The sequence below is a fragment of the Chiloscyllium plagiosum genome, chromosome 10 (genome assembly GCF_004010195.1).
Source record: "Chiloscyllium plagiosum isolate BGI_BamShark_2017 chromosome 10, ASM401019v2, whole genome shotgun sequence".
Classification (NCBI taxonomy): domain Eukaryota; kingdom Metazoa; phylum Chordata; class Chondrichthyes; order Orectolobiformes; family Hemiscylliidae; genus Chiloscyllium; species Chiloscyllium plagiosum.
Window position 1 is genome coordinate 34,973,744 of NC_057719.1, and position 25,319 is coordinate 34,999,062.

At 40.6% G+C, this 25,319-nt stretch overlaps 2 protein-coding genes and 1 long non-coding RNA gene across 7 annotated transcripts in view; 2 read left to right on the plus strand and 1 right to left on the minus strand.

Annotated features, from left to right (window-relative positions):
- The window catches only part of LOC122553506 (kelch domain-containing protein 1), a 90,210-nt gene extending 89,111 nt beyond the window's left edge, over nucleotides 1-1,099 (plus strand). The window contains exon 13 of the mRNA XM_043697371.1: nucleotides 991-1,099. Coding sequence (XP_043553306.1) covers nucleotides 991-1,024 — 34 coding nt within the window. The 3' untranslated portion in view covers nucleotides 1,025-1,099. The remainder of the gene's footprint in view (nucleotides 1-990) is intronic.
- LOC122553508 overlaps nucleotides 1-1,608 on the minus strand; it is a 31,321-nt gene extending 29,713 nt beyond the window's left edge. For both annotated transcript variants that reach the window (XR_006312740.1, XR_006312739.1), the window contains exon 1: nucleotides 1,556-1,608. This is a non-coding gene — a long non-coding RNA (uncharacterized LOC122553508). The remainder of the gene's footprint in view (nucleotides 1-1,555) is intronic.
- LOC122553505 (kelch domain-containing protein 2-like) overlaps nucleotides 1,014-25,319 on the plus strand; it is an 81,335-nt gene continuing 57,029 nt past the window's right edge. For 2 of the 4 annotated variants that reach the window (XM_043697365.1, XM_043697361.1), the window contains exons 1-4: nucleotides 1,699-1,836; nucleotides 2,238-2,444; nucleotides 4,431-4,510; nucleotides 9,092-9,209. In XM_043697365.1, coding sequence (XP_043553300.1) covers nucleotides 2,250-2,444; nucleotides 4,431-4,510; nucleotides 9,092-9,209 — 393 coding nt within the window. In that variant the 5' untranslated portion in view covers nucleotides 1,699-1,836; nucleotides 2,238-2,249. Of the gene's footprint in view, nucleotides 1,103-1,620; nucleotides 1,837-2,237; nucleotides 2,445-4,430; nucleotides 4,511-9,091; nucleotides 9,210-25,319 lie in introns of those variants that run through there. The other 2 variants (XM_043697364.1, XM_043697362.1) reach the window with 2 other exon arrangements.

Sequence of the window (25,319 nt, forward strand, 5' to 3'; positions counted from 1 at the left end):
ATTTTGTCACGAGTGATTTTGTGCTGATTTGTGTTCAGTTCAAGGTGTTTTTCACCAGTTCTTTGCCGATTATTGTGATTTCTCACTTGTGCAGTGTAACTTGGTCCTGCCAGGAGATGCCAAAATCATCAAATAGTTGGTGATGTTGGGCTCAAAGAAATAAATTGCCCCATACCACTTCAGCAACTCACTGCTGGGCAAGAGGTTGAATAGGTGGTCTTCTTGGCTCACCACCAAATAAGGCTACCAGCAGTCAATTAACAGGGAATCAATGTTATGGGAAAAATATGGGTAAGTGAATGTAAGGAATGTTGGATCAGTCATAATCCTATTGAATGGCGGGGATGGGGGGGGAGCATGAATGTCCTACTTGTATTCTTGTTTCTTATGGATAGAAGCCACATAAGAGCTTCAACCCACCAGTGGCTTGAATCCAATATGAGAAAAGTTTGGGTAGGGCAGCAAGTAAATGACTACTAGAAGGTCTGCAGTTCACCCTATGAGCTGGCTCTGAGCTAGCTGGGTTCGTGTCATGTACTACGCCTGTGTAAATAAAGGATCACTGTGATGGAATACTGGCCTTGTGGAATTATTTCAGAGGCCATTCAACTTGAGATCAGTTCAAAAATCATAAACAAAAAACAATAAGCAGAATAAGTGAGAATATGAGCAACACTGATACTCCAGTTTGTATCTATTAGCCGCAGATCCCTGATTGTCCAGGTTATTAGCCCCAATAAGGAACTCATACTTTGAGATCCAGCTATCTGACATTGTTCCAATCACTACATTGTCTATTGGATAGAGATTGTGCAGATTTATGCTTTTGCTTTACAAGACTATCCCATTATGTAAAGTGAACTAGAAATGTTGGCCAGGACCATCGTGTGTTGAAGTGGTAGGCAACTGGAAGTCCAAGTCATTTTTGCAGAACACTTATGTTCTGTCCATAAAGCAGTTACCCAGTCTGTGTTTCCTCTCCCAATGTAGAGGACACCAAGTTATGAGCAGTGAAATAGACTAGATTGAACAAATCGGAAGAGAATAATCTCTAGTTCACTTGGAAGGTGTCTGGACCCTTGGATAGCGAGAAGGAAAACAGGTAAGCTTTCATCTTTTGCAATTAGATGGGCAGTTGGTGTGTGGGAGTTGTTTGGAGTGAATCGGAATGTCCTGGAGGGAGTGTTCCTTGCAAAACGATGCTTAGGCGGGGGAAGGAAATAATGTGCCTGATAGTGGCAGAAATGGCAGCTAACGATCCTTTTGAATGTAAAGGCTTAGAGGGTGGAAAATGAGGACTATGGGGCCCTCTTGCTGTTGTCGGAGCGAAGAGGCCCACTTTCCCACTCTTCTATCACGAGGCTTGAATTCCGCCACAGACAGGATCAAATTACACCTGGACAGTGGGGGAAACAAACTTCTCTCGCTTATCTGAAAGCAAAACAAAATGCTGGAAATCACAGCGGGTTCGGCAGCATCCACGGACAGAAAGCATGCTAACGTTTCGATTCTAGATGACTTTGTCAGAGATTCCCCCTCAGGTTTGTTTACTCACAAAACCCAATCCAACCGTGTGTGTTTTGCTGCTGCAATTAAAAGGCCTTCCTCACCTGCGGTCATGTGACCGGAAATCTTCGACGCAACTTCCGACATCCCGGGTCCCTCTTGGAGTTTGTAAACAAGCGGCGGCAGCGGGAATGCGGTCATAGGTACACGGCTGGGGGTCCTGGGCCTGGAGAGCGAGGGAGTCTTGCGGGAGGCTCGGCAGTTTATGTAGAGGCCTGCGGGATCCCTTTTACTGGCTTAGCCCGGTATTGGAGGCCGCTGCTCATTGGGGTATGCAGCGGAACGTATGTTGGCGTTAGGCCCTTCAGTTAGTTTGAAATTCTGTGCCAGTGCAGATTGCTAACAACCGCAGTATTTTGCTTTTATTCGGGGAATGTGTTTGATTTATGCGGATCTCACTCTTGTTACGCAGACTGCCTAATCATCTCCAATGTGTGAATGGACTTTATATCCTGATGGCTAAATGTAGCAATATCGACTAATTAGTGATATAATACATTAATAATTCAATTGGTTATTTACTTTTAATTGCAATACTTTTTAGATATTCTATTCAGGTTGTAATAAGCTTTGTGACTTTTTTCCACTTACTGAAAGCTTATTTGGGGCCAGGTGAAAAGTGCACTCAGTGAAGTTACATTGCAGTCAAATGTTGACTATTTTTTGTCTAGAAATTGTGAAACATGGCAAATGAAAATGAAGATTTGAATGACGGCCTACCTGTGGTAAATGAAGAAGAAGAAGAAGAAGGAAATGCTCTTGATTATCACCAGAATAGGATGCCACTCCCAATTTTTTATGATTTGGTACCAGAAGAACGTAGTGGCCATGTAGCTGTAGCATATGGAAGTTATATGTATATCTTAGGTGGTTACAAGGTAAGATAGTACAGAATACATGAGTTGCTCATGTAAATTTTATGAATTTGTGTTCTGTTTTCTTTGGATGACTCAGTACCAAATGACTGTTGTCTTTAAAACCTCTGCAAAAAAAAACATCTTCAGGGAGTCCTGAACATATTTACTTAAAGTAGTGATAGCACAAAATGAAGTTGTTCAACTCATTGTGTCTATGTCAGTGTCTGCTGTCTCAGGTAATTCAGTCAGTCCCATTTTGTCTTTGTCCCATTGTGCAGCAAGTTTATTTCACGTGTGCCTATGCAATTTCCTTTAGGAGTCATTGACAATTGCTGCTTCCACCATGTATGTAGGTGACAAGTTGAAGGTCATTACCATTTGCTCTGTTTAAAAGAACTTCCTTACGTTTCCTAATATCTCTTGCCAGAAGCTATAATCTATGTCCTCTCATCCTTTATCATCAGCTAATGGGAACATTGTTGTCTGCTTTATCTTAGCCTGGCATAATTTTGTCCATTTTATGATATGCTTGCTCAACTCCTTTGCTCCAAGGAGAAAGCTCCAACATCTCTGACCAAAGCTTGTAGCTAAATTTCCTCATTCTTGAGCTAGTCTGGTAAATAACTCTTTCAAAAGACTTCCACATCCTTCCTAAAATATGTGCAATAACTAGGTAAAGTACTGTACTATTGGTCTGCAAATGTCTGCATTGCTCTTCTGCTTTTGAATTCATTGCCTCTACTTATGAAACCTGAGTTCCCATTTGCTTTGTTAACTAATCTTTCAGCGTGCCCTGCAAGCTTCAAAGATCTTTGTTCATGATTCCTCAGGACCTTACTGTTCCTATGAACTCTTTCTAAGTTAAGTAAATGTTGCCTCTTCCTTCTCCAAAATGCATTGTCTCTTATTTCCCAAATCAAATTGCATCTGCCCTTTATCGAGGCAGAAGTGAGGACTGCAGTTGCTGGAGATCAGAGTCAAAAGTGCAGTGCTGGAAAAGCACAGCAGGTCAGGCAGCATCCAATGAGCAGAAGAGATGATGTTTTGGGCATAAGGCTCCATTGCTGATTTAAGGGCTTCTGCCCGAAATGTCAACTCTCCTGCTCGTCGGATGCTGCCTGACTTGCTGTGCTTTTCCAGCACCACACTCTCGACTCTGCCCTTAGCTGCCTATTTTGCTAGTCCATGTCCTGTTGCTGTTGATTAGTATCATTCTTATTGTTTACCTCACTTCTCAAATTTAATATCATGACAGATTTTGAAATTTTACTGCTTTCCAATATACACATTCTCTATGTATCAACTAAAAAATGTGGTCTAGAACAGACCTTTGGGTCTGTTTACTAATCTCCACTGTGAAAAAACATCCATTTATCACTACTTGTTGCCTTTTGACCTTAAGCTAAATTTTATTTCAAGCTGACACTGACCCTCATTCTGAGACTATCAATTTTGTTCACCAGACTTTAATGTTACACTTTGTCAAATACGGTCTTAAAATACATATCACAGGCATTCCAAAATGGTAGATCATCATTCCTGATTTGATTTATTATAACCATATGTACCAGAATTAGGTGAAAAGTATTATATTGCATACTAACCAGACGAATCATACATTTCGTAAGTACATCAGGTTAATAGAACAGAATGCAGAATATAGTGTTACAGCTACAAAGAAGCTGCAGAGAAAGTGGCATGTTGGCTCAATGGTTTACTCCCGTAGTCCTAACGTGCCGATTAGGTGGAATGGGAAATGCAGGATTACAAGGATAGGTTAGGTGTTGAGAGTCCAGATGGGATGCTATTTGGAGGGTTGGTGTAGACTTAGTGGGCCTGCTTCCACACTGTAGGGATTCTATGAAAGTAAAATCTTTAATCAAAAAGGTCAGGATTTTTATCAAATTGAAATGGGACTGTAAAATCACAGTAAAAGATGTATCTTAATTACTTTGTGTCGCTGTTGTCTTATTACTTTTTAGGAATTATTTTACTTTTGTTTTTCAGAATGCTGCAGTTCAAGGCTACAATGATTTCTATTTGCCAAGAGAAGAACTTTGGATCTACAATATGGAAACTGGAAGATGGTATGAGCAGTGTTTTTCTCTACATTTGGCATGTTGACATTAAAAAGAAATGAAATAATTCACACAGATGGTTTGTTGTGATTTAATGTCTTAGAGTGCATAGATAAATATGACATTACACAACCTTTTACAAGAGAGTTTATGTCTGGTAATCCTTTTGGCTTGATAGCCAACACAAATCGGCCCCCAAGTGAGATTGTTTTCTGTGCGTGTTCACTTCTCAAAATGTCACTTTCTGCGACCAAGCAAACGAAAGGTTAACACCTGCAGTCACTGGAGTTAGATTTTCTGATAGTATCAATGTAAGGTGTGAACATGGAGCCTGCGGATGAGCAAGTCTCCAATTATATCGTTCAGCCGTAACCAAGGCAGCTGCTTCTGTTTATCATGTTCATAGAGCTAGGTTAATGCATTCATCTGAATTCTCTTTTTACATTCGTCTTTATCTCTTTGGCTGTAAAGATGCTGAACGTTATAGATCTATAGGACATTGCACCTAAATGTGACAATATTGTAGAAATAACATTTTCTTCTTTTTTGACCTCCATGGCATTAATAAACTTAGTCAAATATGTGCACATGCCCATCACCTTGTTCATACCATTCTGCAAAATGTTGTGCTCTTTGCGATTAGCCCTTGAGCTGAGGAATTCTTGAGGCTGGATATCTGTATTTCACAGTGCTTGTCTGCATCCCAAACAACTTACTCACTTTCTTGATATAGCACTACAGGATGGATTATAGGATTTCCCAAGCCTTCCGTATGACACCTTAGTCAGCTCTCGCAGAAAAATTGTACATTATATCTTGTTAACATTTCCTTTTAGCTGTCCATTACTGCTGATCATTGATTCAAGTATCAGGGTCTGAAAGAGCATTATTGAGAGTACATTAATGATGCCACACAGACTTGGGTAGGGTAACCGTTTAGGATCTCAGAGGAGTGAATGTGACAATTTCTGACATGCTCATACAGGTGCACAATCCTTTATCTGAAATGCTCGGGACCAGCTGGTTTTCGGAATTCAGAATTTTTCGAATTTCAGAGTAAATGGCAGTTTGGTGAAATTTTAAATCTTACTGGAGGAGCATACCCGCTAAGTAAAATGGGGCCTCGAAACAGAATTGAGGCCTGCTGATGCTGGACCACGCCCTCCACATCACATCTGAGTGATGCATTGAGTGGGCGTCAACTTGGGTTAACTGTTTGCACACCAAACAACCTTGTTAATGAGAAAAAACTTCACAAAAATACCTTCAGACTTTGGAGATTTTTGGATTTCAGGATTTCAAAGAAAGGATTGTCTATCTGTATAATTTGATAGTAACTTAACAATATTAGTTAGCTATCCTCCAAAAAATCCTCCAAAAAACACCATGTTTCTAAAAACAGGAGTCCATTCACATTAGATTATCAAGAAGTGATTTTCCTCTACCATACTTGGCCAAGAAGACCCTGTTGATCTCTTTCTGAAAGTGGATGGCAGCATGGCAGATAGGTGGAGTGACTGACTACCTATACACATCTGCTAACTCAGTTTTTCTATCGAAATGGTTAGCAAGAACATTGTTCCGTTTATTGTATGCTTCTGGCTGCCCAACAAATAGTCTACTTCCTACTGCAATCCTTAGGAAGGGGTTACCCTCTCAATGGTGTCAAGTTTAAGGTTGAGTGCTTCTGATCATAAAAAATGAAGGTCAGTTAGGGTTCCTTCTGTTTGGTATAGGCATAAATGCATCCCATTGTTCTACAATCCAGGTCTGGTTATTATCTGGGTCCCACCATAAGGTCTGCAAAGGATTAATTAATGCTGCTGAATGCTATAGAATTCACTTTTTAAAAAAAAAAAGTGCCACTGTGCTTCAAAAGCCTGTAAATGTTGCCAGTGTCCCTATCCCCGGATTGGGAGTCCCATGTGCTCCAGGCTGATTAGAAAAATAGCAAAAAAATCTCTTCTCTGGTGAGAAAACTGGTAGAGTTTAAAAAGTCTACTATTCCTTGTGTGATGTGACTCATGGCATTAAGAAAGAAGCGTGACTGTAGCAGTCCAAGAAAACAGTGACAATTGGAGTTTAGTATTAGAATTGCACTCACATATGCAGTGACAGTGCTAGTCCTGTAAGGCTTGATGTCTTACAGAGACCATTGATTGCTCATAAACTTCAGTTTCAAATTAGTTGATGTAGTTTCCAGCCAAAACTTTAGTTGTGGGATCATGCTCTTAACGAGCTTACATTTAAACAGCCTCAAAATCTCATCCCCACCACTTCATTCACCCTACCAACTTACCTTTGATTCTTGTTGCTTTTTTACATGCAAGATGTTATTTATTAGGATATTCTATTGTAGGAGACACTAGCTTTAGACAGAGACTCCTATGGATATAGGTTTGCTCACTGAGCTGGAAGGTTCGTTTTCAGACCTTTCATCACCAAAATAGGTAACATCAGTGAGCCTCAGGATGAAGCCCTGGTGGTAGGGCCCACTTTCTATTTGTGTTTAGGTTTCCTTTGGTTGGTGATGTCATTTCCTGTTCTCTTTCTTGGGGGATGGTAAATGGAATCCAAGTCAATGTGTTTGTTGATAGAGTTCCGGTTGGATGCCTTCTAGGAATCCTTGTCAGTGTCTCTGCTTGACTTGTCTTCTGATGCATGTGTTGTCCCAGTCAAAGTGATGTCCTTCCTCATCTGTATATAAGGATACTAGTGAGAGTGAGTCATGTCTTTTTGTGGCTACTTGATATTCATGTATCCTGGTGGCAAGTTTTCTGCTTGTTTGCCCAATGTAGTGTTTGTTACAGTTCTTGCAAGGTATTTTGTAAATTACATTAGTTTTGTTGTCTGCATGGGGTCTTTCAAGTTCATTAGCTGCTGTTTTTAGTGTGTTGGGGAGGGTGGCTAAGGTTTCTGGACATGTTTAGTTTGGGTTTGTTGGCAGACTGTGTTCATTGGCTAACCGTTCTTTTTGAATACTCTGTATAGGTGATTTTCCTCTGCTCTTCGTAGTTCCTCTGCTGCAGTGTGTGGAGGCTCATTGAAATAATGTTCACATGCAGCATCGTTTGTGGGTGTTGGGCTGATTGCTTCTGAAGAAGGGCTTATGCCCGAAACGTCGATTCTCCTGTTCCCTGGATGCTGCCTGACCTGCTGCGCTTTTCCAGCAACACATTTTCAGCTCTGATCTCCAGCATCTGCAGACCTCACTTTCTCCTCAATGATTGCTTCTGTAGTTCAGTGTTTGGTCTGTATGTGGTGTTTTCCTAGAGATGCTGGTTTGAAGTTCCCCATTGGCTGTTTGCTGTACTGCAACATCTAGGAATGGCAGTTTGTTGTTGTTTTCCTCTTTAGTGAATTTTATGCCAGTAAGAATATTATTGATGGTCTTGGAGGTTTCCTCTAATTTGTTTCGTTTAGTGATAAAGGTGTCGTCTACGTAGCGGACCCAAGGTTTGGGTTGGATGGTTGGCAGAGCTGTTTGAGTCTCTGCATTGCTGCCTCTGCTAAGAACCCTGATGTCAGAGATCCCATGCGTGTTCCATTGGTTTGTCTGTAGGTTTTGTTGTTGAAGGTGGAGTGAGTGGTAAGGCATAGGTCCACTAGCTCGACAATACTGTCCTTGCTGATGAAGTTGGTGGTGTTTGGTTCTTCTACTAGTGTAGCCATTGTTTCCTTGGCCAGGTTGATGTGGATGGATATGAACAGGGCTGTTACGTCAAAGGATACCATTATTTCATCCTTTTCTGTCTTGGTGTCTTTGGTCTTCAGGAATTCTTGGGTAGCGTGGATGGAATGGCGTTAGTCTTCTACTAAGTGTTTTTGTCTTTGATTATAGCTCCTTGGCCAGTCTGTAAGTTGGTATTCCAGGTAGCGAGACTATGGGTCAGAGAGTATTATGCACCAGTCCAACTTTATTACTTTTTTTCTTCCCACTTAGCAAATTGCAAGAAAAGTGATTTTTCTAAGCATTTAAGGGTCATTGTCTTTAGGGAGGTTCTACTGAGCAGCAAATTGGACAATTAATTCTTTTAGATACTATGTGGTGAACTTCAAAAGTTGGCTATACCACATATAACAGAAAACCCCAAAATTACTCTCCGTTTGAAGCATACATGTGAACTTATCAGCTAATCTCAGTAGATACAGCCAGGAAAGTCACTTTTAGCTTTTCCCTTTCCTAAAACACACCAACTGAAATCAGTCAACTCAATTTTCAGTACTTTCTTAAATAATGCTGGAGACGGTAGAAGTTGTAAGGTTGAAGACTTTTTTCACCATGATTGTCATAGCAGCCTGGGAAAAGAAGTCAGCTAAGTATCCCATTGGGTCTTTGTTTTGTGGAATTTCACGGTTGAAGATGCACAGCATGTGAAGAGGTAGCTACCTGAGCTAGTTTCTCAGGCACTGGCATTCATGAGAAACTTCATGAAGAGAGGAATAGGAAGAAATGGCTACATGACCTTCAGTTAGACAAAATGACAGTATAGACAAAGATTAAAAATGGTTAAAATTTGGCAACATCTGTTTTAATAAACAATTTTAAAAAACTAACTATTTTCAGACAAAATATTTAATTTCCTACAGGAAGAAGAAGTACACAGAAGGTGATGTTCCTAAGTCCATGTCAGGAAGTTGTGCTGCTTGTGTGGATGGAGTACTATATCTGTTTGGAGGACATCATGTAAGAGGGAACACTAATGAGGTAACAGCTTTGGACTGTTGAGCAAATGTTCTAATATAGTTAACTACAAAGTTGTTAGATTGTAATCTTTTTTGAAAACTGACTTGTCAAATGCTTAAATGCAGATATTTATAAAACCATTGTTAATGTTGATTAATTCCATCCCTCTCATTGGCAGCAATCTCCTTCCATGCCTTAACTATCTGAGATTTGACTTTTCCACTGCTGTCCTGGCTGGTCTCCCGGACTCTACCTGCCTTGCACTTGATGTGGAGGTGCGGGTTTTGGACAGGGATGGTCAAAGTCAGAAGTCACATGACCCCAGGTTATAGTCCAACAGGTTTATTTAAAATCAGAAGCTTTTGGGGCACTGCTCCTTCGTCACTTTGCTTGATGAAGTGAAAATAAACCTGTTGGATTATAACCTGGTGTCGTGTGACATGACTTTTGCCTTATGCTTGAAGTTATTAAAAATTCTGCTGCCCTTGTCTTAACTCTCGGCAAGGTTTGATCCTTGTTCTCACTGATCTACCTTGGCTACTGATCAAGCAATGTCTTGATTTTAAAGTTCTCATCACTGTTTCTAAAATTCCTCTTGCCTTGCTTATCTTTGCAATCTCAAGCCCTACTGAGACATCCGTGTTCCTTTTTAGTTCTGATTTGTTATGCATTCCCAACTGGGCCATGACCTAAGTACAGGAAATAACAGCAGCCCCGTTGACACTGCAAATTCCTCTGTCAAAATTGGTTGAGTCCTAAAGAATGTAGCTACTAGACTCTGTCTATGACAGCTGGTGGAAGAACCAGAAGGAGTCAAAAGCACACCGGATCTCAGCCTCAACAGTCTGCCTGCAGGTGATGCATATGTTAAGGAGTAAAAATTGCATGGTCCTTGTGGAAACAAAGTCTATTGAGAATACCCTCCATCATATTGTGTTGCATTGTGTTAAGACGGACCCGCGGGGTCCCGTCTTTGCGTGTTCTTTCGGAAGGAGAGACTCACACTGGCAACTATGGTTAGACGCAGACAGCCGTTTATTTACAGAATCTTAACTGGTACAACGAATCTACAAGCATGCATTCGTTGGAGAAGGCGTTCTCCCTTCTCGTTCAAACTTGACACAATTATACTTCGCGCTGCCAGGAGTCCCTGGTCAGTTCACCTTCCCCATTGGTCCATTCATCTGCGTGCGCTGGGGATCCGTCCTCCTATTGGCCGCATCAAAGTGCCTGTCCAGCTCCTGCTGTGCTTGACAATGGCTCAGCCATCCCCGGGAGCGGTTCCGATCCCGTATTCAATAGTTCATTGTTTCAAGGAATTACTATGTGTCTGACAGGCTAGCCATTTTCAATAGTTTCCGTTTAACTAAATTGTCAATTACACTTATCAACTTTAGACTTAAATAGAGCCATTCACACTTTACAGTTACAGGTTCCGATAGAGCAATTCACACTTGTCTAACAGTTACAGATTCCGATCGGTTTCTTTATTAATCCCGAGTTTCGAATGGGCAATTGATACTGGCTGGTATTTACAGGCTCCAAGATTTAATTAACATTATGCATATCCCTTACAAGCTCCAGCCAGGTAGTCATGCAGTCGCCAGCAGCAGCTCACTTGGCTGTTGTTAACCATTTCAGGGCTGGAACTAGAAGTGTCTGTTGCAGAACTAGTGTCACCCTCCCTAGCCCTACATTAAACACCCCAGTGAAATCTCCCCAACAATTGCCATCATAGGACAGATTTCAAACCAACCATCAATAAATGCTCTTTGAACAGCCTGACACCACCTACACCCTCATGGCCTGACTTTAGAAATGGTACCTCTGCTTTGCCTCAAACCACTCTGTTCCAATACAGCTGCTACACTGAGATCTACTCAACAATGTTCCAAATTGTCCAGAGAAGCAAGACAAATCCAAGTGGCTCTCAGTCTACTCTTGGTGATGGTGAGGCCATCAACACTGCTATTAAGCAGTATTGCTTACCAACAACCTGTTCCCTGATGCTTTGTTTAGATTCTGTTGGGGCACTCAGCTGAATCATTCGCAATTGGGGAATGGGAAGCTGTTTATTGATTTGGAGTCATAACTAGCACAAATAAAGATGGCTGTTGTTGTTGGAGGTCAGAGATCTCAGTAACTAATTGCAGGAATTCCTTGGAATAGTGACCTCTGCTCAAAATCATTAGCTGCTTCATCAATGACAGTCCTTCTATCATAGATCAGAAATGGCAATGTGCAACTTTGAGCAAAACAATATTCAGTACCATTCATGACTCCGATGGATATAGGCTGCTTCACTAAGTGCAGAAAGATCTGGACAATGGCCAGGCTTAGGCTGACAAGTGGCAAATTAATTTGGTGCCACACAAGTGCCAGGCAATGACAATGTCTGACAAGTGTCAATCTCATAGTCTCTTAATATGTCATTGCATTGCCATCTCTGAATCACCCATTGTCAACATCCTGGGTGACCATTGACCAGAAACCGAACTGGCCATATATTTTGTTGCTACAAGAGCAGATCAGAGAGGCTAGAAACCCTGCAATGAGTAATGCATGTGATGACTCAAAAGTCTGTCCATTATTAACATGGCACAAATTATTGTGATGGAATACTTGCCACTTGCCTGGATGAGTGCAGCTCCAACATCAATTGAGAAGTTTGATATCATCCAGGACGAAGTGGTTGGCTGATTTGGCACCATATCCACAAATACACATTCCCTGCACCATCAATGCACAGTAGCAGTACTGTGTACCATCTAAAACTACACTGTGAAATTCACAAAGCTCACATAGAGCACTTTCCTAAACCAAGATCATTACCATGTAGATACAAAAGTGAAGAAGGCACACCAACACCACCTTCCTCAGGTGGCTCAGGAAATTTGGCATTTCCATAAGGACCATCACCAACTCTTACAGATTTACTATTGAAAGCATGCTATCCAGGTGCATAACAGCCTTGTATGGCAACTGCTGTACCCAGGACCGTAAAACAACGGAAGGTTGTGTGTACGACCCAGACCATCATGGAAGCCACCCTTCCATCCATGGACTCCGTTTACATGGCTTGTTGCAGTGGAAAGGCTCCTAACATCATCAAAGACCTTGTGCACCCGGTAATGCTCTCTTGCAATCTCTTTTGTCAGGCAGAAGATCCAGGAGCTTGAACTCTCACACCAGAAGGTTCAGGAACAGCTGTTTCTTGGCTGTTCTTAGACTGGTGAATGAACTTTCTAGCCTCATAATGTAGATCTTGCTAACCTTGATCTTGCCTAGTGTACACCCTATGTAACGCATGCCTCAGTTTTTTTTTCAACCCTATAATCTGCACCTCCTTGCTTACTATAATCTGCCTGTACTACTCGTAAACAAAGCTTTTCTCTGTACCTGGGTACACATAACAATAAATAAATCAAATTTAGAAAGACAAGAGAAGCAGGTACATAGGAATATCATCATCTTCACCTTCAAGTTTCCCTGTAAGTTACTCTCCATGCTAACTTGGAAATGTATTATCTCTACTTCAATATTGCTGGGCCCTCCTCAAAAGCTTTTTGGGTCTACCTACACAAAATGTACTGCAACAGTTCAAGGAGACAGCTCATTGCTGCCACCACCACCTTAACAGTAGCTAGGGATGGAAAATGAGTCTTGGACCATCCAATGAAGCACACCCACTATGGATGAGTTTCTAAAACAAAATTACTGTGTCTTCAATTGTCTTGACTCACAAAGCTCTTGAAATTACTTCTCATGCCTGTCCACCTGTTTTTGTTTTCTCATTGACGATATTTCTTGAAATCTATAGTTTTGACCATGCTTTTAGCCATCTAATTTCATATCTCCTTTGTTAATACTTTTTGCCATTGGCTGTAATGGGTATCAAAATTGAATTAAGTTGTTTCCTCTTTGCTGCTTGTAATGCATATTAAATGTGTCGTTGTTGAAAAATGGCATTTGTCTTGTGGATTTATGAAGCCAATAATGTTTAAAAACACTACTTTTTTTCATCTCAAATATTTCTCCTATTGGTGGTAGGGGCACAATTTTTTTTCCCCCCATCTTTTAAGTCATCCTGTGCATGTTGTAGTAAGCTTTTAACTTGAAATGCTGCAATTCCTATGATGGGTGCTGCATATCATTTGAAGGGCGATCAATGTAATGTAATTTGGAAATACATAAGCAGAGTCAGCATGGCTTCATGAAGGGAAAGTCATGCCTCACAAATTTACCAAGATTCTTTGAGGAGGTAACTAGCAGGATAGATAAAAGGGGAAGCAGTGGATGTAACTTATTTGGATTTTCAGAAAGTGTTTGTTTGATAAGATGCTAAACATTAGATCATTTAAGCCAAGAGCCCATGGTTCTGAGGTAGTCTATTAGCCTGGAAAGAAGATTAGCTAACAGATAGAAGGTGAGTTAGGATAAGTGGGGCTTTTTTATGATGGCAATCTGTCTCTAGTGGAACGCCACAGGGATCAGTGCAGAGACCACAACTATTTACAATATATCTGAATGATATGGCTGAGGAATATGAACGTACAATAGCCAAGTTTGCAAATGATGTGGGAAAGCAAATAGTGAAGACAACAGTCTAAGATGAATATAGACAGGCAAAAACTTGGTTAGATGGGACATAATATGGAAAGTTTTGAGGTTTAGCAGGAGTAGAGGAGGTGAATATGTCCGATAAATGGACAGTGTGTGGGGCTTGTTTTCTGATGTGTGTGATACATCAAAATGACCATCTAAGCCTCCTGTGTTAACTAAAATTCAGCTACTAGAATTCTTCAAATAAAAGGACAATGTAAATTATTTTGGTGCAGGTGTACAGGACTTCTCAGGGGTTTCCAATGTGGAGTAAGACATACCAAACTGATCGCTGTGAGCTCTTGCATTGATTAGACCAATGAAAATTTAGCTACTCTGTTCCCCCAATTAAATAGAATTTATTTGTCAATCTCTTAGCTATGAGAGTACTGTACTTGGAATAGTGCCAAGAACAGAAATAGTTTAGGGGAGCAATAATCAATTTGTAAATTTGAAGTGCAGAAAACTGGGAAAAGAGTATCTCCTTTACTTCTCCTATATAAGTCTCTTTTCAATCAATACTTGAAGAAAATGGAGCATACTTGAAGTTGTCTTCCAATTGGCCATGGAGAAAGTTTCTGCAAGCAGAGTAATATCTGTGACAACAGCCTGAGACTGTACAGTACTGATGCTGCTGTGGCAACTGATCTTCATGTTTCAAGTGTGGATGATATGGCAATTTGTACTGGCCTGTTCTTGATTATGGCCATGATGAGTCGAGATTGTGGTGCTAGAAAAACACAGCCAGTCAGGCAGCCTCCGAGGAGCAGGAGAATCGTCGTTTTGGGCATAAGCCCTTCATTCCCAATGCTTTGCAAGCACCACATTCTCAACTCTGATCTCCAGCATCTGCAGTCTTCACTTTCTCCTGTGGCCATGATGAGAGCTGCTTCTGTGAGGCATCACTGGATACTAATCCTAGTAACTGGTCACAATAAGTGATCCCTGACACTCATCTGAGCAACCGTGCTAACGGCTCCCATTCAGTGTAAAAATCAACGCTACAACTTTGGTGCAATGGACCAACAGGTCAACTAATTATTTAATGGAGAAAGAGGCTACAGGACAGGGGATATGGGATTCTTTGTGCATGAATCCCAAAAACCTAGCATCCGAGTTCATTGAGTAATTGGACGGCAAATGGAATGTTAGCTTGGGAATGGAGTTTTTAAAAACAAAGGAGCAAGTTTTAGCAAATACCATGCAAACACTAGGAAGAAAAATAAAAGTTATGATGGTGAACAAGAAGAAAGATTTGCATTCAAATCCTATTGGAAAGAAGAGCAGAACTTCAAGGTAGACATACCTCGAACAGAGGTAGTTGTGGATTACACACAAAACTGAAATAAAGAACTGCAAGTGCATGAGACCAGGACTAACTCTGTTCTTTTGTTTTATTATTAAAGTAAGAAAGTTTTGCTAAAACTGTACATAGTGCTAGACAGACTACAGTTGGAATACTGAGAGTTGTTTGGGCCCTTTTCCAGGGAAAGATATTCTGGCATTGGAGGAAGTCCAGAGAAGGTTCACTACGCTGTAACAGGTATTGAGGAAGTTTTTTCTTTTATGAGTAGAGTTTGATTAGTTTAGGCCAGTACTCATTGCAGCTCAGAAGAATGAGAGGTGATCTTATTGATCCATGCAGGATTCTTAAGGGACTTGGCAGGGTAGATTTGGAAAGGTTATTTCCCTTTATGGTCTAGGTCCAAAGGGTATATCTCAGAAAAAAGGGGTTGTACATTTAAGACGCAATTGAAGAGGGATTTCTTCTGAGGGTAGTGATTCTGTGGAATTCTTTACAGCACAGTGTTGTTGAGACTGTGATAAATTTAATCAAAGCTAAGGTGGAGAGATTTTTAATTAGTTACAGAGATAAAGCGGGAAAGTGGAGTTGTGGGTTATCAATTCAACCATGATCTTGGTGGATGGCAGAAAAGACATGGCCTGAAAGGATCAGAGTTAGGCCAGATTCTTATGGTGGTTCTGACAATGAAAAAAGAAAGATGATACATGCGCAAGTCAGTGTGTGACTGAAAGCAAAGTTGATGGTTTTTCCAAAATGATACTGAAAATGTTGTCCTCTTTGGTTGAAGTCACAGGTAAAATGGTGTTGTTGGCAAAACCTTAGTACAGTGTGTTCTGTAGATAGCTGTTTTGTTACTCGAAGCACAGAGATCACTTGGCATTAATGTTGTATCACTAATTCAATATAATTATGCAACATCAATTTAGCAATTAATTAGAATTACATCTTTCCTAATAAGAAATTATGATTGGGGATGTTTAAGAATTCTACACATAGGCTGAATAGACATTTTACTTCCATCTATTTGCCTTTCATATTATTGTCCAACAACCCACTTAGCCAAAATACGTTTGAGGTTGATTGAGAGAATTCAATTATTCTAGTGAGTTCTGAGCTCAATCCTGAACAGCCTAGCCTTAAAATTAAGGTCACACCCCTTGCCTGGATTTAGTATTTACCAGCTGAAAATGTGTTGCTGGAAATGCGCAGCAGGTCAGGCAGCATCCAAGGAGCAGGAGAATCGACATTTTGGGCGTGAGCCCTTCTTCAGGAATCAGTCACCCCACAATAAACTAACACTATTAATAACTGAAGTTGGAACCTCCAATGTAACAAATCTGCTGTTAGTGATATTTTTTTTTAATGTTCATTCATGTGATATCAACTTTGATTAGTCAGCCCCTTGAGTTTGCTGTGCCATTTAAAACGGTCGTGGCTGATTTCATCTTTGTCCCATCTCCCTTTTCCTGTCCATTCTCCATAGCCCTTTAACTCATCACTAATTAAAAATCTGGCCATCTCCTCATATTTACTCAATGTCCCAATTGCACCACATTCTGGGACAGTGCATTCCACATGTCATGCTCATTTGAGAGAAGTAATTTCTCCTCATCTCTTGTTTTCAATCTGCCAGCCCTTATTTTAAAGCTTTGACTTCTCATTTCAAATTGTCGCGAAGAGAAAACATCCTCGCTAGATCAACTTTGTCAATCCTCTTTAGTATCTTTATATACCTTGATTAGACCTCCCATTCTTCAAAACGCAAGAATATAGACCTAAACTGCTCAATCTGTCTTCTGGAATCAATCAAGTAAATCTCCTCAACTGCCTCCAATGTAACTACATCTCACCTCAAGTAAGGGGACCAAAATTGAACACAATACTTCTCCCTAATTTCCGTGGAGTAGATAATGTTGAAATTCTATCTTTAACTGCTACAGTTATTTGGGTTTCTCAGTGCTGTTAGGAAAGCAGTTGCAGGGTTTTCAGTCTGTGACGGTGAAGTAACAACAATATAGTTCCAAGTCAGGATGGTGTGTGACTTGGGCTTTTGCAGGTGGTGATGTTCCCATGTTTCTTTCATCCCTCCCTTCCAGGTGGTAGAGAATACACATTTGGAAAGGGCAGTCAAAAGAGCCTTGGTGAGTTACTGCAATGAATCATGTAGATATGCATGCACTGCTGCCACTGTGAATTGGTGGTGAACGGAGTAAATGCTGAAGGTGGTGGATATAGTGCCAGTCAAGCAAGATGACTTGTCCTGGAGGCAGCCTGCTTGATTAGTATTTTTGGACATGCACTCATTCAGGCATGTGGAGAGTGTGGTCAGATTACCAGCAGCAGCAGAAATGCCTTTGAGACTGGTTAGGAGCTACAATGCTGCATGCTGGGATCCTTGGTCACGATAGTTTAAATCTGACCTTGATTAAAGCTGCAGCCAGAACTGTAAACTGTCACCTGCAGCTTCCTGTGTTATAAAGTCATAAAAGCTTACAGCATAGAAACAGTGCTTCAGTTCAACTTGACCAGATCTCCTAAACTAATCTAATCCCATTTGCCAGTATTTGGCCCAAACCCTTCATATTCAGATGCCTTTTAAATATTGTAATTATACCCACTTCCACCACTCCCTATGCTAGCCCATTCCATACTTGCTTCACCCTCTGTGTGGAAAACGTTACCCCTCAGTCTTTTTTAAAATCTTTCCCCTCTCGCCTTTTAGATCCAGATTCCCCCACCCGAGGACAAAGACTTTGGCTATTCACTCTATTCCTGTCCCTCATGACCTTATAAACCTTTCTTTTTAAGATCACCTCTTAGTCTCCGAAGCTCCAGGGAGTAAATCCCCTCCGCCTCTCTCTGAGCTCAAACCCTCCAGTCCTGGCACCCTCTCAAGTTTAACACCATCGTTCCAAAGCAGGGTAACCAGAATTGAATATAATATTTCAAAAGTGGCCTCGATGTCCTATATAGCCACAATAACATGACATCCCAACTCCCATATTCAAAGCACTAATCAATGAAGGCAAGGGCATCAAACACCACCTCCACAGTCCTGTGACTCAACTTTCAAGGAACTGTGCACCTAGGTCCCTTTGTTCGACAACACTCCTCACAGCCCTACCATTAAGTGTAAAAGTCCTGCTCTGGTTTGCCGTACCAAAATGCAATACCATCTGTTGGTCCTCAGCCTGTTGTACTCGGTGATAACTTTCTTTGCTGTTCACTATGCTATCAATTTTGGTGTCGTCTGCAAACTTGCTAACCATACTTCCTATATTCAAGTCATTTGTATAAATGGCGAAAAGCAAGGGACCCAGCACTGATCCTTGAGGCATATCTCTGGTCACAGACTCCAGTTCAAAACACAATCTTCCACCACCACCCTCTGTCGTCTTCCTTCAAGCCAATTTTGTATCCAATTAGATAGCTCTTCCTGGATTCCATGTGATCTAACTGTGCTAACCAGTCTACCATGTGGAACCCTGTCAAACGCCTTGCTGAAGTCCATATAAACAACATCTGCTGCTCTGCTTTCTTCAATTTCCAAGGCCCCTAAAGAAAATTCGCTAAGTTAGTGAGATTAAGTAAGGGAGGTTTTATGGTTGTCAGACTGGCACCATATTACCTTATGGACCATGGAATGTGTCATTTACAACTTAATATAAACATTTACGAGTTGATTACCAGTAAACTCCATTAGCTGGGATTGAATGTTGTGATCAGGGTTTGGTCAGATCTTTGTGCCAGCTGAATTTCTGTAATTAAGCACATATTGTGATAAAAGTCAGCAGAACATAACATTTTGCAGGAATGAGCCTTTGAGACCACATTTGAGAAGCATTTGCTCCAAAGTCATCTTCAGAGAAGAACTAAGAACCACAAGGCCAGATCTATAGAGAGCAAAAGTTGGCCATTTCACTTGAATTGGGGTTGTATTTGTTTCAAGTCAAACTTAAGAGTTAAAGTTAGAATTAGAGTTGAATGTGAATTAGGTTGAAGTTAAAGAGAAGTTAAATGAAGTATTAAAGTTGAACTTTGAGTTAGATGAAGTAAGAAGTATATGTTGGCAACTACATAAAATGTTTGTTTTATAATGAGTATTGGTACTTAGAGTTAAAATAAGGAAGGGTTTATTTAATTAAAGTCAGAGTCTACTCCCTGTCTTTGTCACACAAGGTAAGAACACCTGGGTTAAAGGTTTGAGGACTGTTTTCTGGTAACAAGAGTATCCCATGACACTCCTAATTTTGTGCCTTGTAGATGTTGGACAGGTATTGGGGATACAAGTTGAGTTGCTAACTAGCATTCCGATTGTAACCTCAGTATTTATTGGTTGGTCCAGTTCAGTTTCAGTGGTAACCCCCAGGATGTTTATTGTAGTGGATTCAACAACGGTAATACCCATTGTTCATTATGGAGCGAGTGTTAAATTTTTTTTTTTGACGAAGGTGGTCTGGCACTTTCTGGCTGTGAATGTTACTTCCCCCTTGTAAGCCCTAACACGATTATTGTCCAGGTCTCGTGCATATGAACAAGGACTGCTTCAGTATCTGTGGAGTAATGAATTGTGATTAAAATATTGTGTGATCGCCAGCAAACATCCTATCAAGGGAGTGCCATTGATGAAGCAGCTGAAGGTACTTGGATCCGAGCCTGAGGAATTTCTGCTATGATATCCTCTGGCTGAGTTGACTGACTTTCAGCAACCACAAATATCCTGCTTTGTTAAACATGACTCTGACTAAGAGAGAGGTTTTGCCCTGATTCCCATTTTCTTCAGTTTTGCTAGGGCTCCTTGTTGCCACATTTGGTTAAATAGTGCCTTTGTGTTATGCAGTCACTCCCACCTCACTTCTGGATATCATCTGTTTTTCCCATATTTACAAGATTGTGAAATGATCAGGAGTCAAATGACTATGGTGAATCCTGCTGAGTGTCAGCAGGTTGTTCCTTTGGAAGTACCTCTTAATAGCACTGTTGATGATCACTTCACTTCATCACTTTCCTGATAGTGCATAAATTGTTTAGGTTGGATTTGTCCTTTTTGTTGAAATGGGTAATTTTATAAATTATTGCCAGATGCCAGTATGTAGCTGTACTGGAACAGCTTGACTAGGAACATAGCTAGTTCTGGAGCACATGTGTTCAGTACAATTCACAGAATGTCATCAAGGACCATAGTCCAGAATCCAGTACATTTTGCCATTCCTTAAAATTATATGGTGTAAGTCAGGTTCCTTGAAGATCAACATCAATAATTTTGGTGATCTCTGGAAAAGGCCAACACATCAATAACTTGGTGCTTCTAGCTGAAGAGGGATGCCATTGCTTCAGCCTTGTCTTTTGCATTGATGTGCTGTGCTCTCCTATCTTTGAGGATGAAGATAGTGTGAAACTTCCTTATCTTGTTAGTTGTTTAATTGTCCATCACCATTCAGGACTGCTTGGTTTATATCTGCAATGTGAAATTATTTAGCTCTGTTTATAGCATGCTTATCCACTTTTTGGCATGCGAATGGTCTTGTACTTGAGCTTCCCAGGTTGACTCCTCATTTGGAGGTATGCCTGGCACGGTATACTGCACTCTTCATTCAATTAGGTTTGATCTCCTGGCTAGATAATAAGAGTGGAGTGTATACAATTGTGGTTGAATAGAGTTAAACTGCTGCTAATAGCCCACAGCACTCAATGAATGTCTGGTTTTGAGTTGCAAGATCTGTTTGAAGTCAGTCCCATTTTATCACCATGTCTCTCAATGTATTGAAGGTATTCTCAATGTGAAGACTTTTTTTTTATATCTCCATAATCACACTCATACTGTTGTACTCAAACACATTTCTGATAGACTGGCAAGGATAAGGTCAAGTAGATCTTTCCCTGTCATTAATTCCCAGACCAACTGTAACTGAGAGAGTCTGGTAGCTATGCTCTTTAGGATTTGGCCAGGCCAGTCAGCCCGTGGTGCTACTGAGCCATTCATGGTGATGGGCATTCAGGTCCCCAACCCATAGTACAGACTCTGCCGCCATCTTTGCTGTTTGGATAAGACATACCCAGAGATATTGATTTTATCTGGGACATTGTCTGATTGTAAGCTGTGATACGAAGAAAAAAACTCTCAAGTAGACAGCTTTCTCAGTGTTGGCATAAGATATTAGTAAGGTGGACTTTGCAAGATCAACAGGTTTGGGACTGCCATTGTCATTTTCAGTGCCTAGGTCAAGGCCATGTGGTCCATCCAGTTTCATCTTTTGTTCAGACTTTGTCGTGTTTTGATACTACAGCGTTCCTTACGAGGTCATTTTCAGAGGTTGGTTAAAATTCAACTACAATCGTACAGCAGTTTGTTATGGATGAGGAGAACAGTATTTGTCACATAGTGCTTATTCAGAGAATTGGTGCAGACACAATGACTTTGTGCAATTATCTGCCTTTTCCCTGGAATATTGTTTCTATCTAAATCATCTCATTCTCTCAAATCTCAATTGAATCTGTCTCTACAACTCTTTTAGGCACTGGACTCCAGATTCAAACTACAGATTGCATAAAAGAATATTTTTCTGAGATTGCATTTGCTTGCTTTACATAATATGTTCTGAAGGTTTCTCTCTTTGCATTTTGTTCAACTCCATCATAATTTTGAAAGCTTCTATCAAATCTGCTGTGAGCCTTCTTGCCAAGGAAAGATTAGAGAAGTTGAGGATTCTATCTTCACCAACTAAGTTTTGCATCCTTTAAACCATTCCCAAACTACTTGTTTTTTTAGATGAGATTAGATTCCCTACAGCGTGGAAACAGGCCCTTCGGCCCAACAAGTCCACACCGACCCTCCGAAGAGTAACCCACGGTGGCACAGTGGTTAGCACTGCTGCCTCACAGCGCCAGAGACACGGGTTCAATTCCCGCCTCAGGCGACTGACTGTGTGGAGTTTGTACATTCTCCCCATGTCTGCGTGGGTTTCCTCCCACAGTCCAAAGATGTGCAGGTTAGGTGAATTAGCCGTGCTGAAATTGCCCGTAGTGTTTAGGTGAAGGGGAATGGGTCTGGGTGGGTTGCGCTTCGGCGGGTCGGTGTGGACTTGTTGGGCCGAAGGGCTTGTTTCCACACTGTAAGTAATCTAATCCCTCTGACTAATGCATCTAACACTAGGGGCAATTTAACATGGCTAATTCACCTGACCTGCACATCTTTGGACTGTGGAAGGAAACCGGAGCGCCCGGAGGAAACCCACGCAGACACTGGGAGAATATGCAAACTCCACACAGACAGTCCCCTAAGGCTGGAATCGAAACTAGGACTCTGATGCTGTGATAATCCTAGGATACAGTATGCTTTATTAACTGCCTGTCCTCCGACCTTCTTGCACTTTATGCATGTCTGTTAACCACAGTGCCCTTTAGTTTATGTTGTCTCTTTGTTGTTTTTGCCAAAATGTAATTTCTCATAAATTTTGTATTATCCACAAAATTGACCCTGAGCAGCAAGTTCTTAAATAATCAAAATATATTTGGAAAAATAAGGATCTTAAGACCCCTGGCAGACTCCACTACAGACCCTCTTCTGGCCCAAAAGGTATCCCCACTAACTGACATTTTTACTGTCCTGGCACTCAGTTGATTTTGTATCCATATTGGTATAACATTTCTTGCGTGTTCTGATGTATGAAACTGTATCGCGCACCCTTTGGAAGTCTAAGAACACCACAAAAACATTAGTCTCCTGAAAACCAGCTGTTGTCTTTTCAAAGATGCCAGAAATTTAGTTAGCGTCCCTTAACTTTTCTCTGAAATCCATGCTGGCTTTACCTAATTAACTCTCATCTTTCCAGGTGACTATTAATTCTCTCCTAATTACTTGAAGACATTTCCCAATACAGAGGAACCTCGATTATCTGGCAAGATTGCAAGGTTCTGATGCTTGACTAAACTGTTAATTGGCATTGGGTTAACTGAATGAAATACTCCCCGCCCGTGTCCTTCGGATAATCGAGGTTCCTCTGAAGCTCAATTGACAAGTTTGTAATTGCTGGGCTTATCCTTACAAGCCTTTTTTTTTTAAAAACAAGGATATTGTATTTGTAATTCTCCTGGTCTCCAGAACCACCCTGGAGTCGAGCTATTTTCTAATCAACCAATTCATACGTTGTGAAATACCTCTGAAGCAGATGGGACTGTACCATGAGAGGCCCTACCAGTCTAAGTAATAGTCAAAGATTATTGCCAGTTTCCCTGGAATTTCCTCCCCATTTCAATATATTTGTATGTGTTTCATCTAGTCATGGTGCCTTAAATTTTAAGAACGAATAGTCAATCCAATATCATCTCCTTATTCAGTTGAAGAAGTTTAACTTGATAAGTTTCCTTTTCTGTCACCATGGACTGGGCAGCAGCTTGTTCCTCGATGAAGACATATGAAACATCTCAGCTTTGCCCATTACCTTCATGTGTTAGTACCTATAGTTTTTAGTCACTAATCAGCCCTACTCTATTTACAACGCTTATGCTGTTTAAATGCCTACTGAATACTGGATTTTCCTGTTAGCTGCTAGTCTTCTTTAAGTGTTGCAAAGATGAATTTTTATTTACATTTTTACCTCTGTTCTGAACCTTCTATAATCAGCTTTATTCTCAAATGTCTTTTTTATATGGTTCCTGTTATAAGGATACCTTATTATTTCTTTATAATTATCTCTATCTCCTTTCTCATTGAGGGCTCTTTGCTGACTCACCCTTTTTGTTTTGAGTGAATATTCTTTAACATACCCAAACGATTTGTATTTTTGAAGATAACCCATTGTTCAGCTGCGGTTTTTCCTGTTGGTTCTAGTCTATTCAGCACAGCTCTGTTCTTGTCCAATTGAAGTCAGCTCTCCCCCAGTTAATTATTCTACCTCTAGATTTTCCTTTGTTCTTTTTTTACTGTCACCCTAAACCTTACGATACAGTGAGCGCTACCCTCTCTGCTCATTGTTTTCCCACTTCATCTACTTTGTCCTCCTCGACCTGGAAATCAGGGCCAGCAGTGCCTCCTTTCTTGTTGGATTGAACAGATACTGCTATAGAAAATTTCTCTGAACACTATCTAGGAACTTTTCTGCTTATTAACTGAATATAGACTAGACTAATGTAATCGAAGTACCCATTATAACTACTATGATGTCTACACTTCTCTGTAATTTCTGTGTGTTTGTTTCTGTACATTCTTCCCACTAATTTGTTATTGAGGTGTGTCTGGAGACACATTTAGGTCAAACTAGCAGTTTCCTTCTCTAAAGGACATTAGTGAACCAGGTTTTAATTCCAGATTTCTTTGAATTCAAATTTCATCAACATTTCATCCAGAACATTGAGTTGTGTATCTGGATTACTAATCCATTGACATTACTACTCCTCCACCTCCCTTTTGTAAGTAAGTGTCTCATCAGTTTCTTCCTGTTTAGATTTTTTGAAGTTATTTGGAATCACTTCCTTACTGTGATAGTGTAGTATAGCACAAATTGTTGTAATGTGATTCATTGATCATAACAGAAAGAAGGATCTTTCATCATAAACTTCTGTAATGTCAGTAACTCTATTAAGAAATAGTTCTATTATTTTGGCATTTTACTGTGGTTCCTTTTTTACATTTTGATAATTATGAAAATAAAACCAGATCGAACACCTAGCATCAAATGATGTACCACAAATGATCAAAACACAAAATCCTCCTCTGTGATATCTCTGGACTTGTGGCCAAATGGGAAAGCACTCACAATGTTGCGTTGAGCAACAGCCTGAAATGGTCATGCTCACTGAATCATACCTTACTGCTAATGTGTCAGACTCCTTGATCATCATTCATGACTATGTCCTATCTCACCATCAGGAAAGACCCATCAGAGGTGGCAGCACAGTGGTATACACTCAGAAGAATAAGTTACTGAAAGTTTTCAACATTGATTCTTGTCTTTATAAAGTTTCATGTCAAGTCTGACATGGGCTTTAATATTCAGGAGCAGAATTAGGCGATTGAGCCCAAGTTTGCACCATCATTCAAACATAGCCGATATGTTTCTCAGCCTCATTCTCCTGTTTTGGAGATGCCGGTGTTGGACTGGGGTATACAAAGTTAAAATTCACATGATACCAGGTTGTAGTCCAACAGGTTTATTTGGAAGCACTAGCTTTCGGAATGTTGCTCCTTCATCAGCTGGTATATGATCGTAAGACATAGAATTTAT